The 13,325-nt window shown below is 63.4% G+C and overlaps 1 protein-coding gene across 4 annotated transcripts; it reads left to right on the forward strand.

Moving 5' to 3' along the window:
- The first annotated feature begins 695 nt into the window (after window positions 1–695).
- Window positions 696–9,598, forward strand: ECEL1 (endothelin converting enzyme like 1). Of its 4 annotated transcripts, none has more exons than XM_043910596.1 (19): window positions 696–828; window positions 2,031–2,920; window positions 3,609–3,677; window positions 3,783–3,893; window positions 3,970–4,062; window positions 4,251–4,375; window positions 5,022–5,244; window positions 5,439–5,531; window positions 5,761–5,859; window positions 6,098–6,172; window positions 6,374–6,477; window positions 6,760–6,818; window positions 6,916–6,967; window positions 7,555–7,622; window positions 7,784–7,908; window positions 8,238–8,303; window positions 8,646–8,741; window positions 8,946–9,022; window positions 9,160–9,598. In XM_043910596.1, the coding sequence occupies exons 2-19, from the start codon at window positions 2,135–2,137 to the stop codon at window positions 9,257–9,259; spliced, it is 2,421 nt and encodes an 806-aa protein (XP_043766531.1). In that variant the 5' UTR covers window positions 696–828; window positions 2,031–2,134; the 3' UTR covers window positions 9,260–9,598. The 4 variants fall into 4 exon arrangements, with proteins under 4 accessions (XP_043766531.1, XP_043766529.1, XP_043766532.1 ...); XM_043910594.1 differs by lacking the exon at window positions 696–828 and adding an exon at window positions 932–1,062; XM_043910595.1 differs by lacking the exon at window positions 696–828 and adding an exon at window positions 1,671–1,806.
- Window positions 9,599–13,325: the final 3,727 nt, after the last annotated feature.

Consider the following 13,325-nt stretch of genomic DNA (forward strand, 5'->3'; position numbering starts at 1 on the left):
CCATGCTCCCACTGTGCAGGAGACAGGTTCAGTCTCCAGGAACTAAGATCCTATAGGCCATGCAGCACAGCCAAAAACCTACAAACAACAAATGCAAATTGAACCAGAAGAAAGAAGTGGGTGGATAAATTCATAGTCCCCCATCCTGACCTGTCCCCCACCTCTCCAAATACCAGGGTCCTGAGGTCCAAGGGCCTGTTTGAGGCAGAGCCCGCAGGCTCCCGGTGCTGGCTCCTGCAGGGTGGGTTCTTTCATTCTTTCCAGTCGTTTTCTCCCCCCTGGGCCAGGGGCTTCCAGCGGGTACCACGGCCACCCAAGGTTTGGGGGCGGTGCTGAGTCTGGCCCTGTGGCCCCTTCTTGTAGCAGTCTCCAGAACTCTTCCCCCATCACTGCCAACCAACACCCAGGCGCCCGCGCTAGTGGTGGGGAGGTGGGGAGGGGTGGGGAGAGAGGGGTGGGCCTGAGCACGGACAGATGCTAAAGGAGAGGATTGGGAAACCCCCGGATTGAAGCGCTCTGGTCCAGGCGGTACCGGCACTATTTCAGCGCGCCCCACAGCCTATCCGTGAGTCCTCCCTGGACGGTGCTCCAGTCCTGTGGGCTGGGCTGGGCTGGCTCATCGTCTCATCAGCTTTAGCTTGAGCCCCTTTCAGACGGTCTGGCAGGCATTCCTGCGTGGGGGTGGGGGGCGGGCATCGAATCGGAGGGGACAAGGGACCCTCATTCCTCTCGGGACTAGAATTCCCGAGCCCAGAATCCGTGCCAGACCCTTGGGAGCTTGTTCCCGCAGCCGCCTTCCCCGCCCCCGAGCTGCCACCGAGCTGACAGGTAGCCGGGATGCAGGCAGGAAGAAGGAGGGGGTGCGGGGGGCGCGCGGAGGAGGGTGGAGCCGCCGGCTCGCCCCCTCCCTCGGGGCCGGCGGGCGGCGCAGCGCGGCGCGGCAGCAGAGGAGGCGGCGGGCGCACGGAGAGAGCGGCAGCCCGCCCCGCTCCGCCCGGGCTCCGGCTCCGGCTCGGGCTCCATCTGCGCTGTTTCCGCGCCGCCCGAGCGCGCACCTGCCGGGTAAGTGGCACCCGAGCCCGCCGCCGCCGCGACCACCGTCAGCCACCTCCGCCGCCGCGCCGAGCCTCCAGGCTTTGTCTGCGTCCTCGCGGCTCCGGCTCCGGCTCCAGCGGCGACTCGCGGGCTCGGTGCTCGGGCTCCGCGGACTGCCCGGCGCGGGCGGGAGGCTGCGCACCAAGAGCTCGGGGCGCACCGGGCCAGCTCGCTCTGTGCCGGGAATGAAACTTCGTCCAAGTTTGGGTTCCGGGGAGAACCTGTTGAAGCCGGGAGGGGCCGGGGGGCGAGGACGCGGGACGGAACCGGTTCCAGGTCTTTTAGGGCCGTCGGGTCTTTCTCCCTGATCCTGGGCGGGACGGCGCGCCGGCGCGGGGGCTTGGGAAAGGGACTGGTGAGGATTCTGACCATTGAATAGAGAGGACGGGGCCGGGGATGGCTTTGCGGACAGCCGCGAGGACAAAGTTTGGTTCTCGAGTCTCTTTCTTGAGCATCTAGTTCCAGTGCGGAAAGCTGAAGGCGGCTTCCGGGGCCGCATGGACGCCGCACTGACCACACCTCCTTTTCCCGGCCTCAGCTTTCCCCCTCCCCCCATCTGGCCTTGACTGTAGCAGGTCGGGGGCAAGCAATGCAGAGAAGAAAAACAATCTTTCATTGACGGCCTACTATGTGCCAGGCCCGGTGCCCGGAGCTTTATTACAGGGGCCTCCCCAATCTGCTGCCGGCACGTGTGTGCAGGGACAGAGGACGGTAATGGACGGACGGTGCCTACAGTGGCTGGTGGCCGCTGGGAGCCTTCTCCCTCCCTCCATCCCCGAGTGGCGCAGGGAGGCCAGGCCCCAGGCCCACTCGCTGCTGGGGATTCCGGGTGGCCTCCAGCCTTTGGACCTAGAGGCCTGTACCTTTCCTCGTCGGGCTCGTGGGTCCCGTCGGGCCCCAGTGCCTTTCTGAACCTGTGTCTACTTTTCCTGCAGCTGCGGCCCAGGGGCCATGCAGAGGCCGGCTGGGAACCTGGCGGCCCGGAGCAGCCTGCTGTAGCAGAGACCGCCCAGGGCTGCGCGGCGGCGGCAGCTGAGCCATGGAGGCCCCGTATTCGATGACAGCACACTACGACGAGTTCCAGGAGGTGAAGTACGTGAGCCGGTGCGGTGGGGGAGGCTCGCGGGGAACGTCGCTGCCCCCCGGCTTCCCGCTGGGTGCGGGGCGCAGCGCCACCGGGGCCCGAGCCGGGCTGCCGCGCTGGAACCGGCGCGAGGTGTGCCTGCTGTCGGGGCTGGTGTTCGCCGCGGGCCTTTGTGCCATCCTGGCCGCCATGCTGGCTCTCAAGTACCTAGGTCCGGGGGCGGCGGGGGGCGCCGCCTGCTCCGAGGGCTGCCCGGAGCGAAAGGCCTTCGCGCGCGCCGCCCGTTTCTTGGCCGCCAACCTGGACGCCAGCATAGACCCGTGCCAGGACTTCTACTCCTTCGCGTGCGGCGGCTGGCTGCGGCGCCACGCCATCCCGGACGACAAGCTCACCTACGGCACCATCGCGGCCATCGGCGAGCAGAACGAGGAGCGCCTGCGGCGCTTGCTGGCGAGGCCCGGGGGTGGGCCGGGGGGCGCGGCCCAGCGCAAGGTGCGCGCTTTCTTCCGCTCTTGCCTGGACATGCGGGAAATCGAACGGCTCGGCCCGCGGCCCATGCTCGAGGTCATCGAGGACTGCGGGGGCTGGGACCTGGGCGGCGCGGCGGAGCGCCCGGGGGCGGCGGCGCGCTGGGACCTCAACCGGCTGCTGTACAAGGCGCAGGGCGTGTACAGCGCCGCCGCGCTCTTCTCGCTCACCGTCAGCCTGGATGACAGGAACTCCTCGCGCTACGTCATCCGCGTGAGTGAGCCACCCCCGCAAGCCCCCGCCACGGGCACCCCCACAAGCGGCTAGGAACTAGGAGTGCCGCGGCCTGGCACGCCTGCCCCGCGCGCCCCGTGCGCCCGGGAGACCGGTGCGGAAGGGGGAGCTTAGGGGGATGGAGGGGAGCGCACACCGGCAGAGCGCGGGAGGAGGGCGCAAGTAATTTCCCTCGAGTAATTGCGGTGTTTAGCGGAGCCGCGGGAGCCGCAATTTCCCAGCCCTCTGGCAGGCGGTGAGAGCTCGGGGAGGGGTGTGCTGACGGGCTGTGGTGACAGGCCTGTCGGGCTGGGGCTGGCTGAAATGCCTGAGGAGGGGGGCGGGCGGGGGTCAGCTGTCAGTGAGCGCGAGAGTGCCCCTCAAGGGTGGGGAAAGGAAAGGATTTCAAAAGGAAAGAGAGGGACGGGTGGCGGGCACCTGGGTGGGGGGTGTAGGGAGGGTGGGGACCGGGGAGCCGTACCCATTCAGTCCCCAGTTTAGGCCAGTCAGTCAGTCCTGGGGGCTTAGAGCAGCTGCTCTGGATTTGAGGCAGGGGCTGTCGTCTTTATGCTCCGGGGGTTTGTGACAGTGGATGCCTGGCAAGTCCTCCATTTGCCTTTTGGAAGGGGATTCAGTCTGTTTGCAGGAACCCGGAGTGTTGATGTCTGAACCCCATCTCTCTCCCCAGATTGACCAGGATGGGCTCACCCTGCCAGAAAGAACCTTGTACTTAGCTCAGGACGAGGAGAGCGAAAAGGTGTGGGCGCATGGGATGGGGTTCCAGGGAAGCCCTGGGACTCCGGGAGGCATGGACCGGGGCCTGGCACTGCCTGCATCCTTGCCCTGCCCCTTCCTGGTGCAGATCCTAGCAGCATACCGGGTGTTCATGGAGCGCCTGCTCAGCCTCCTGGGTGCCGAGGCAGTGGAGCAGAAGGCCCGGGAGATCCTGCAGCTGGAGCAGCAGCTGGCCAACGTGAGCAGGCGCCGGCTTCGTGCTGGGGGCGGGAAGGCTCGGGCGGGGCTGGGTCAACCCTGCCCTTCATCCCCAGATCACAGTGTCCGAGTATGATGACCTCCGGCGAGATGTTAGCTCAGTGTACAACAAGGTGACCCTAGGGCAACTGCAGAAGATCACCCCCCACGTGAGTGCCACCCAGCTCTGCGGGGTGGCGGGGAGATGCTGATCTTGGGACCCCTGGGCTGTCCCCTCCCTGAGTCCTTCCATGGCCATGGACTCCTGTGACCTCTGGTCGCCTCTCCCTGCCCCCTCCCTGCCTTCTGTGGTCCCTGCCACACCTGGTCCCTCTGTCCCCATCTGTGGCCCCCCCAGCTGCGGTGGAAGTGGCTGCTGGACCAGATCTTCCAGGAAGACTTCTCGGAGGATGAGGAGGTGGTGCTGCTGGCCACAGACTACATGCAGCAGGTGTCACAGCTCATCCGCTCCACCCCCCACAGGTAGGGCTTCCAGTCACCCACCTGCCCCCCCCCCCCCGGTCCCTCCCCTGCATCCCAGAGCTATCTGCTTGGAGAGCTTTGAATCCCTGCCTCCACTTCTGTCCAGCATCCGCATTGGGGAGGCAGGTGAGGAGCACTGGAAAAGGAGTCCCGATCCCTAGGTTCAGACCTGGCTGTCCCCTCTACTGTGTGGGACCCTGGGCAGGGCCGGGAGCTTCCCAGGCTGCAGTTTTCTCATGTGGGGATGGCAAGACTTAAGTGAGCCTGAAGTTAAAAGGGGACGCTGTGGCAGTTACTCTGCTCCCCCAGGACCACCAGGAGGAAAACCTCCCTGGCCTCTGCCCCATCTCAGGAAGGAGCTGAGGCCCTTCGAGGCCAGCTCTGAGATAGGCAGTCACCCCAAGCACCCACTCTCCCTCCACATGGCAAGTGGAAAATGGTGCTGGCCCATGCTCCAGGAGCACCCAGCGCTTTCTCGCTGGCCTGAGGCGTATCTGCTGTGTGTGGGCCCAGCTCTTCTCCCTGACTGGGGCTGGGAGGACCTGGAACAACCCTCAGTCCTGTGCAGGTGCTTGGTCCTGCCCCGGGCTGGGGGCTGGGTGTGGGGCGCCTGTTGGGACACCCAGTTGCTTCATCTGGCCCTTAGGATCCTGCACAACTACCTGGTGTGGCGCGTGGTGGTGGTCCTGAGCGAGCACCTGTCCCCGCCGTTCCGAGAGGCGCTGCATGAGCTGGCCCGAGAGATGGAGGGCAGTGACAAGCCACAGGAGCTGGCCCGTGTCTGCCTGGGCCAGGCCAACCGTCACTTTGGCATGGCGCTTGGTGCCCTGTTTGTACACGAGCACTTCTCGGCTGCCAGCAAGGCCAAGGTCAGGCTGCCTGGCCTTGGGGGGTGGGGGAGTGGGTGCTGAGCCGGGGATGAAGCTTTTGCATGACTGTGGTCCAAGCATGAGGAGCACGGGGAGCCCCGCACATCCCTCCTGCAGCGAGGGGCACCGGGCTCAGGGAGGGCTGAGCCCTCTCTGAGCCTCCAGGGTGCTCCTCACTGGGCCTCCTCCCCCAGGAAGCCTACCTGGTTTGTCAGCCGCAGGACGCTCTCCCCACCAAGCTCCTGCCCGGCCTGCTCTGCCATGCTCAGTGGGATGGCCTTAGGAATGTACGTGATCTTTGCTGGGGCAGTTAGCCCCTTCCAGACCAAGCTTCCTTTCAGGGTCCAGGGCCTGAATCTCTTACCTCCAAGGTCTCCCCTTGGTGCTGAGCACCCAGTCCTGGGCTTCGGAAGTGGTGCTGAATGATTAGGGGGGTAACCCTTGCTCCAGGTGCTGGGGACCCAGAGCTATGGCCTCCTGGATTGATCCCTTGATCCTTGACCCCTGGCCCTGCAGGTACAGCAGCTGGTAGAAGACATCAAGTATATCTTGGGCCAGCGCCTGGAGGAGCTAGACTGGATGGATGCTGAAACCAAGGCGGCCGCGCGGGCTAAGGTGAAATGGGATCCTGGTCCCATATGTTGGTTCCATAAACATGCATTAAGCGCCTACTCTATGCTAAGTGCTGGGAAAACAAAAGAGACAAAGATGCCTCTATGGAGTTGGCATTACCCAGCCTCCTCTCCCCGTTCCTTGAGCCCCACTCCTACACTGGCCCTGGAGCTTTCTCCCTTGGGGGGTTAGGGGGCTATCTCCTGAGGCCCCAGTCCACCCCTGACCCTCTCGCTTACAGCTTCAGTACATGATGGTGATGGTGGGCTACCCAGACTTCCTTCTGAAACCCGAGGCCGTGGACAAGGAGTATGAGGTGGGCCTGCCCTCTGCCCCTGCCCTAACCAGCCACGCTTCTTCAGGCCTATGGCCAAGACCCCCATGGAGACCAACCACCACCACAGGGAAGGAGCCAGAGCCCTCAGCTGATGGATGCTGGGAGGGCATGGGACCTGCCGGGTGCTGGTCTGGCCCTGCCCCCTGGCCTGCCGCTGAGGGCTGCCCATCCCCTGTGCAGTTTGAGGTCCACGAGAAGACCTACTTCAAGAACATCTTGAACAGTATCCGCTTCAGCATCCAGCTCTCAGTCAAGAAAATCCGGCAGGAGGTGGACAAGTCCACGTGGGTACCTGGCCTGGAGCAGGGGTTAGGGGTGCCACGGGGTGCCATGGGGACAGTGTTTCTTATCAATGCCTGGAGGAGGGCACACTGCCTCACAGACATGCTGGCATGGGGAGGGGGGACTGGGCCTGCATAGGGTGTGGGTTCCGCCTGGGAGAGGCCCAGGACATGGCAGTAGGCTGGGACATCAGGCCATCCTTTAAGGAGGAAGAGGCTAGGAGGTCGGGGATGGTAGGGGACGGAGTGTGGGTTCCCCCAGCTGACCCCAGCCTCTCTCCACAGGTGGCTGCTCCCCCCACAGGCACTAAATGCCTACTATCTACCCAACAAGAACCAGATGGGTAAGGGGGCGTGTCGGGACGGGGTGGGGGTGGGGTTTGGGGGTGGGCAGGGCCTGGAGGTGGGGCGGGTCTCCTGCTGACCACGCCCTCTCGACAGTGTTCCCAGCTGGAATCCTGCAGCCGACACTTTACGACCCTGACTTTCCGCAGTGAGTATGGGGCCTCGTGTGAGCGAGTCCTGGCCATGGCCTTGTCTGCGGGGTGGGCAGGGAACTGCTCAGACTGCCCGAGGCTCAGGCTGGGCACAGGAGTCGTGACAGTTGCAATCCTGGGTCCCCATGATCCCATTTCGCTGGTTATTTAGAAAAAGGTGTAGGGTTTTGTTTTGTTTTTTTCATTCTTTTAAATGTCCGGAGTCCCTTTTTACCTGGGTTGAGGCTTCTTTGGGCATCAAAAGTGAAGCAATCTAGGGAAAAGATTAAAGGAAAAAGATCTAGGAAAAAGGCTAGATCCCATATGGGGTGCCTCAGTTTCCCTCCACCCGTTTCCACCCACCCCCTTGACTGCCGAAAGCTGTTAGATGTTATTTCCTAAAAGAGCTTGCAGGTATCGCTGGCCCCTTTCACATACCCCACAAGGAAGCTGAGGCACGAGAGTCCTGGGAAAGTGGAGACAATGGCCCTCCTGCGCTACCTCGTGGCCTGGCCGGGGCCTCCTGAGGCCGTCAGGGCAGCAGCCGAGTGGGGCTCTCAGAGGCCGGGCGAGGCTGGGGCCTGACGCTGCTGCCCCGGCCCAGGTCTCTGAACTACGGGGGCATCGGCACCATCATCGGTCATGAGCTGACCCATGGCTACGATGACTGGGGTGAGGCCTGCAGGCGGCCTGAGGGGGTGGGGGACAGGCACCGGGGTGGGGGGGAGGCAGGGTGGTGAGGACTAATTGGGGCCCTGTAGCCCCCTCCCATGCCTGCCGGCTCGCGGGTGAATGGACAGGGAGCCTCAGCCCGCCCTACCTGCTGCCCACAGGAGGGCACTATGACCGCTCGGGCAACCTGCTGCACTGGTGGACCGAGGCCTCCTACAGCCGCTTCCTGCGCAAGGCCGAGTGCATTGTCCACCTCTACGACAACTTCACCGTCTACAACCAGCGGGTGAGACCCCACCTCGATGTCCCTGGGGTCCCTCAGGCGGGCCTGCCTGGCCAGCACAGACGAGGCCCATGCACACCCCTTGGCACACTCCTGGCCCTGCACAAACCCAGGACAATGGTCCCTACACACCCACCAAGGTCCGGGTGCACACTGACTTGGGTGCGTGCGTGAGTTCACACAGACTCACACACACTTGGGGCACAAGGTGGGGGAGCCCTACCCAGACTTTCTGGGAAAGGGAAGGTGGGGCAAGAGCAGGGCCCAGGGAGGCCAGACCTTAAGGAGGCCAGAAGGCCTGGGCAGCCTCCAGCCTCTTCGCTTCCCCCCAGGTGAATGGGAAGCACACCCTCGGAGAGAACATTGCGGACATGGGCGGCCTCAAGCTAGCCTACTATGTGAGCGGCCCCTGCCACGCCCTCCACCCCTGCGGGGAGGGCTGGGGGACCCTGAGGATTGGGCTAGAGACCTCGTCACCCCTACCCCCTCCACCCTGTCCTGTTGGTCTTGGAGGGGAAGGTGCTGTGCTGGGAAGAGGGCCTCCTAAGTCCCTTGACTTCTGGGAAAGCAAAGAGGGCTGCCTGGGGGAGGTGGCCCCTGCCTGGGGTTAGCCTTCTGGAGAGGGAAGAAGTTAGGGACCCGAGGGCTCAGCCTGGTGGGCGGTGTGTAGAGCTGGGGTGGGAGACTGGCTGGCTGGGTGCCCCGCACAGGCACCCCAGTTCCATGCTCTGCACCCCCAGGCATATCAGAAGTGGGTGCGTGAGCACGGCCCTGAGCACCCGCTGCACCGGCTCAAGTATACGCACAACCAGCTCTTCTTCATCGCCTTTGCCCAGGTGGGCCGGGTGGGGGCCGGTGGGGTGGGGTCAGCTTCCAGCCTGTCTCCCACGGGCCGCTCCTCAGAGGCAATGCCCACCCCCCCAGCCCCGGGCTGTGATGGGGAATGAGGACCTAGTGTGCGGAAGGAGTAGTTATACAGGCTGGTCCGTGGACTCCTGGCCTCACATCCCCACTGCTCCTCTCCCCGCATCTGGCCCCAGAACTGGTGCATCAAGCGGCGGTCGCAGTCCATCTACCTGCAGGTGCTGACCGACAAGCACGCACCAGAGCACTACAGGTCCGCCCCCCTGCCTGCCTGGGCCTCATCCCCTCCTTGTGTTGGGGGGGTGGGCTGGGGGTGGTGCGGGTGGGGTGGGAAAGGACAGCTGGGGTCTGGTGGCCCCTGGGACCCACACTCTGTGGGTCTCTCCCTAGGGTGTTGGGCAGCGTGTCCCAGTTCGAGGAGTTCGGCCGGGCCTTCCATTGCCCCAAGGACTCGCCCATGAACCCTGCCCACAAGTGCTCTGTGTGGTGAGCCTGGCCACCAACCATCGCCCCCCTCTCTCCCTGCACGAATCACCTCCCGCCAGCTGCCGGGGCAGGCATGGACCCGGCTCTGGTCCACTCGGGCGCCTCCCCCACCACCCTCGCCTCCCCGGCCCTTTTGGGACTCCGCACCCCCCCCACTGTCTCCCACTCCAGGAGAGACCCAGAGCAGGGCTGAGGCTGGGCTCCAGGAGGGCGTGGGGCAGAGACTCTAAGGTCCCCAGACTGGGCTTTTGGGAGCCAGAGCCTCCACCAGTCTGCACTGTCCAGGCCCCCCACCTTCGCTGTGTTATTGCTGCTGAGTCTGGTCAATAAAGCTGCTCTACTGTCACCTCGGCCTCCTTAGGGGCCCCCGGAGCAGGTGGGGTTGGATGAACTCCTTACCTTAACGGAATGGGACCTAAAGAAGACCTTCTTGTCCCCTCCTGGTGGCCTCAGCTGGGCCGACTCTGTTCCACCTCCCCAGCTCTTGTCTTTCTCACCAACCACCCACTCTGGGGCTTCCCTGAAAGCTCAGTTGGTAAAGAATCAGCCTGCAATGCAGGAGACCTGGGTTCGATCCCTGGGTTGGGAAGATCTCCTGGAGAAGGGAAGGGCTGCCCACTCCAGTATTCTGGCCTAGAGAATTCCATGGATTGTATAGTCCATGGGGTTGCAAAGAGTCAGACACAACTGAGCAACGTTCACTTTCACTTTTACACTTTCACCCAGTCTGCCCCCGCTCCCCCACCTCAAAGTCTTGCCGAGGCCCCTGGACCAGCCTTGTGGGGGCCAGAATGCCGTGCCCAGTGACCTCCACCCCAGCATGACTCTGGGACCTGACTTCTCCTGGGTGTCCAGAGTGGTGCCCCGCTTACCACTGCAGGAATTTCTGCAGTGTCCCCAACCAGTCATGGAGCCCAGGCCAGGCTTTGGCTCATCTTCTTGGAGAAAGAGGACATGACACGTGACCTGAAAGCATCCCCTCCAGCCTGGGGCAGGAGCTCCTGGGCAGAGAGAAGGAAGGGAGTGGTGGGGGACGGGGACGGGGGCGGGGGGGCCCAGCTGTGGCCGTGGGGGGAGGGGAGGAGACATGCTGTCTTGGACAGGAGGGCAAGGAGAGGGAGGAGCCCCCCTGAGGGGTCCCAGCCGTCTGCGGTGATGAGGCTGGGCGCCCTTCCTCTTCCAGGCCTGTTTCTGTTACATCAGGGGTGGCCTAGAGAGGGCAGCCGCTCCTGGGGCCCTGCCCCATGCTTGTGGCCTAACCTGTCTCCCATTGCAGAGGTGAACCTCTTGCCGGTCCATCTCCTGTCTTTATGCTCAGAGAATGTCCGTCCGCCGCTCAGCCTCTAGGGGTGCTCAGAAAGTCTCTGTTATCTAAGCCTTGGATGTCGCAGCCTCGGGGAGGGGAAGACAGAAGGTACACCCGCCACTCAGACTGAGCCACAGTGGAGGGTGCAGGGGGGTCCACAGAGGAGAGGCAGGAATGAAGAGGGGACCCCGTAGAAGGGGGAGTGGCCGAGTCCCCAAGAGGCAGGGCTCTTCACACACAGGCTGCAGGCATCAGTCCAGGGCACAGAGCCCTGCTGGGGGCTGCCTGGCGGGGTGGTGAGGGTGGTGATGGTGGTGAGGGGGCCCTCATACTCAGGGCTCCTTAGAGGTGCTGTGTTTATGGGTCTTCCTTGGTTTCCTCTGGAAGCCTCTTTCCCCCTGGGTTGGGCACGTACATACCATGTCCTTTGGGGAATGAGAGCAGAAGGACTGTCTAGCTCCCTGTCTCGACCTGCCCCCCCAGCTCCTGGTCCCATGCCTCACCCCGCTCCCTCTGGTCTGGGATCCTGGTTGGAGACTAGATCCTCAGGCACCCCATCTTGTCCCACCCCCGGCTCCCTGAGTGGCCCAGCTCCACCCAAGACAGATCCTTCCTGTCTCCCAGCCGGCACAGGGGAGGCCTTTGGGGCTAGGTGGGGCCAGTGGGGTGAGACTCCAACAGGGAGTGCCATGAATCCCAGGTACTCCTGGGGCCAAGTTCCTCCCCTTCCCATCTGTACCCAGCTGAGGGGACCAGTGGGGTTGGGCTTGTAGGGGAAGGTAGGCCCCTGGGATAGGACACAGGGTTCCTGGCCTCCAGGCTAGTCCCGAGCTGGAAGCTGGGAAGCCTGAGAGTCTTAGCTGCTGGCCAGGGCCCTCATGCCCACTTGTGTCCTGGGGGGGACCACCCACCCTCCTGGCAGGGTTGTGGACAACAGGCCATGAGGCCACTGGAGACTCCCTCAACCTGATGGATTCCTGCTGGGCTCACAGCGATGATGTCACTGATACCTGGGGCTGCAGGCTCCTTGCACCTTTCCGGGAGGACGGAGGGAGACCAGTGGTCAGAGGGATCACAAGCCAAGGGCATCCCAAGGACAGCATCCTGGCCCTTGTGCTAAGTTGCTTCAGGCATGGCTGACTCTGCGACCCCATGGATTGTAGCCCACCAGGCTCTTCTGTCCATGGAATTCTCCAGGCAACAATACTGGAGTGGGTTGCCATGCCTTCCTTCAGGGGATCTTCCTGACCCAGGGATCGAACCCATGGCTCTTACATCTCCTGCATCGGGAAACCCACCCCCCACCCCCACCCTAGCCCTTAGGGACCATGAAACTTAGACAGCCAAGGACCTCAGAGCTATAGGGTGGCCCTGCAGGGCACAGTCGTGACGTGGGTGTCACCCATTGGTTCCCAGACTGCTTTTCCAGACAGATCCTGAGAGCATCCTCATTGCAACCCAGTAAAGTGGACGGAGGACGGAGGACAGAGGCAGCCCCTTTTACAGACAGGGAAACTGAGGGGAGTCACGTGCCCTGCTCAGGGTCACGCTGCTCGTGTCTGCTGATGGACACGTCTTGGTTGCTGGGTCCTCTCGAGCTCCAGATGTCCCTCCCACCCTCAGCATCTCCCCCCATGAGTTCTGTTAGGAAACCGAGCACACAGCATAGAGGCGGCCGCTTCACTGTCCAGCAGGCCCTGTGCCTGCAGTCCAGCTGAGGATCCACTGGCCATGATGCTCACCCAGCTCAGCACAGCTGCCCACTCGGCCTCAGTTTCCCTTGTGTTGGCTGAGGGGCTCAAGTGCTGTGGTGAAGGTCCTTCCGGTTGTGCAGTGATTCTAGAAGTCGCCGCGGGGCAGCTTGTCACAAGGCTGGCTCCATCCTTCCCGGAGGAGGAGGAAGGCTTGGCCCACAGCAGGGATCCTCTGAGCATAGCTCATTGGGATGACAGAAAGCAATCTGCAACTAAGCATGTAACAGCAGGGAAATAAAGGAGCCGTGGGATGGTTTACCACTGTGCTGAGGCTTCCGGGCGTCCACCTGTGTGCCCTCATGTGTCGGGCTTCACGGTTCTGCCCTCCGCAGCTTTGAGGCCCAGCCTTGAGCCCCGGGGGTCACTCCTGCCTGACCTTGGCCAGTGCCTCACCCTCTCCAGGCCCAGGGGCATCACCGGTGGCCGCGGGGCTGTGGATGAGGGGGCGGGCCCACCTGTGCTGGCCAGACGTGGGCCCCTCCGCCACCCCAAGACTGCACAGCTGCGGCCCCAGCAGTGAGAGCCCCAAGCTGGGTCCTCAGAGCCATCAAGGTGTCCCTGAGCAGCCCTGCCCCCCAGGCTTTTCCAACAAGTTCAGTGGAGCCCACATTCAAGTTTCTGTCACCTGTGTGGTTGCTTGTATGCAGACCCAGATGTCCAGCACCCCAGGGACACCAAGCTCCCCAGCCCGTGAGGAGCCCTAGAAGCAATGTTTTTAAATGGCTAGAGCCCCTGTTCCAGACATGCTAGGAATCCCAGTGTCCTCCATGAGCATATACCTCTGCAGGGTTCTCAAGGAGGGGTGGGTTCCTCCTCACGTCCCCACCTCCATACCCCCATATTGGGCAGCACCCTGAATCCCTCTCTCCCCAGGGAGCAGGTGGAGTCAGAGACCTCACGGAAGGGCTGGTTGCTGGAGGGCCCCTTTCACTGCCTCCTTCTCTTGCCTTCAGGGCACCTTGCGTGTGTGCGTGCTAAGTCACTTCAGTTGTGTCTGACTCTTTGTGATG

Source organism: Cervus elaphus, chromosome 8 (assembly GCF_910594005.1).
Source record: "Cervus elaphus chromosome 8, mCerEla1.1, whole genome shotgun sequence".
In the NCBI taxonomy this organism is placed as follows: Eukaryota; Metazoa; Chordata; class Mammalia; order Artiodactyla; family Cervidae; genus Cervus; species Cervus elaphus.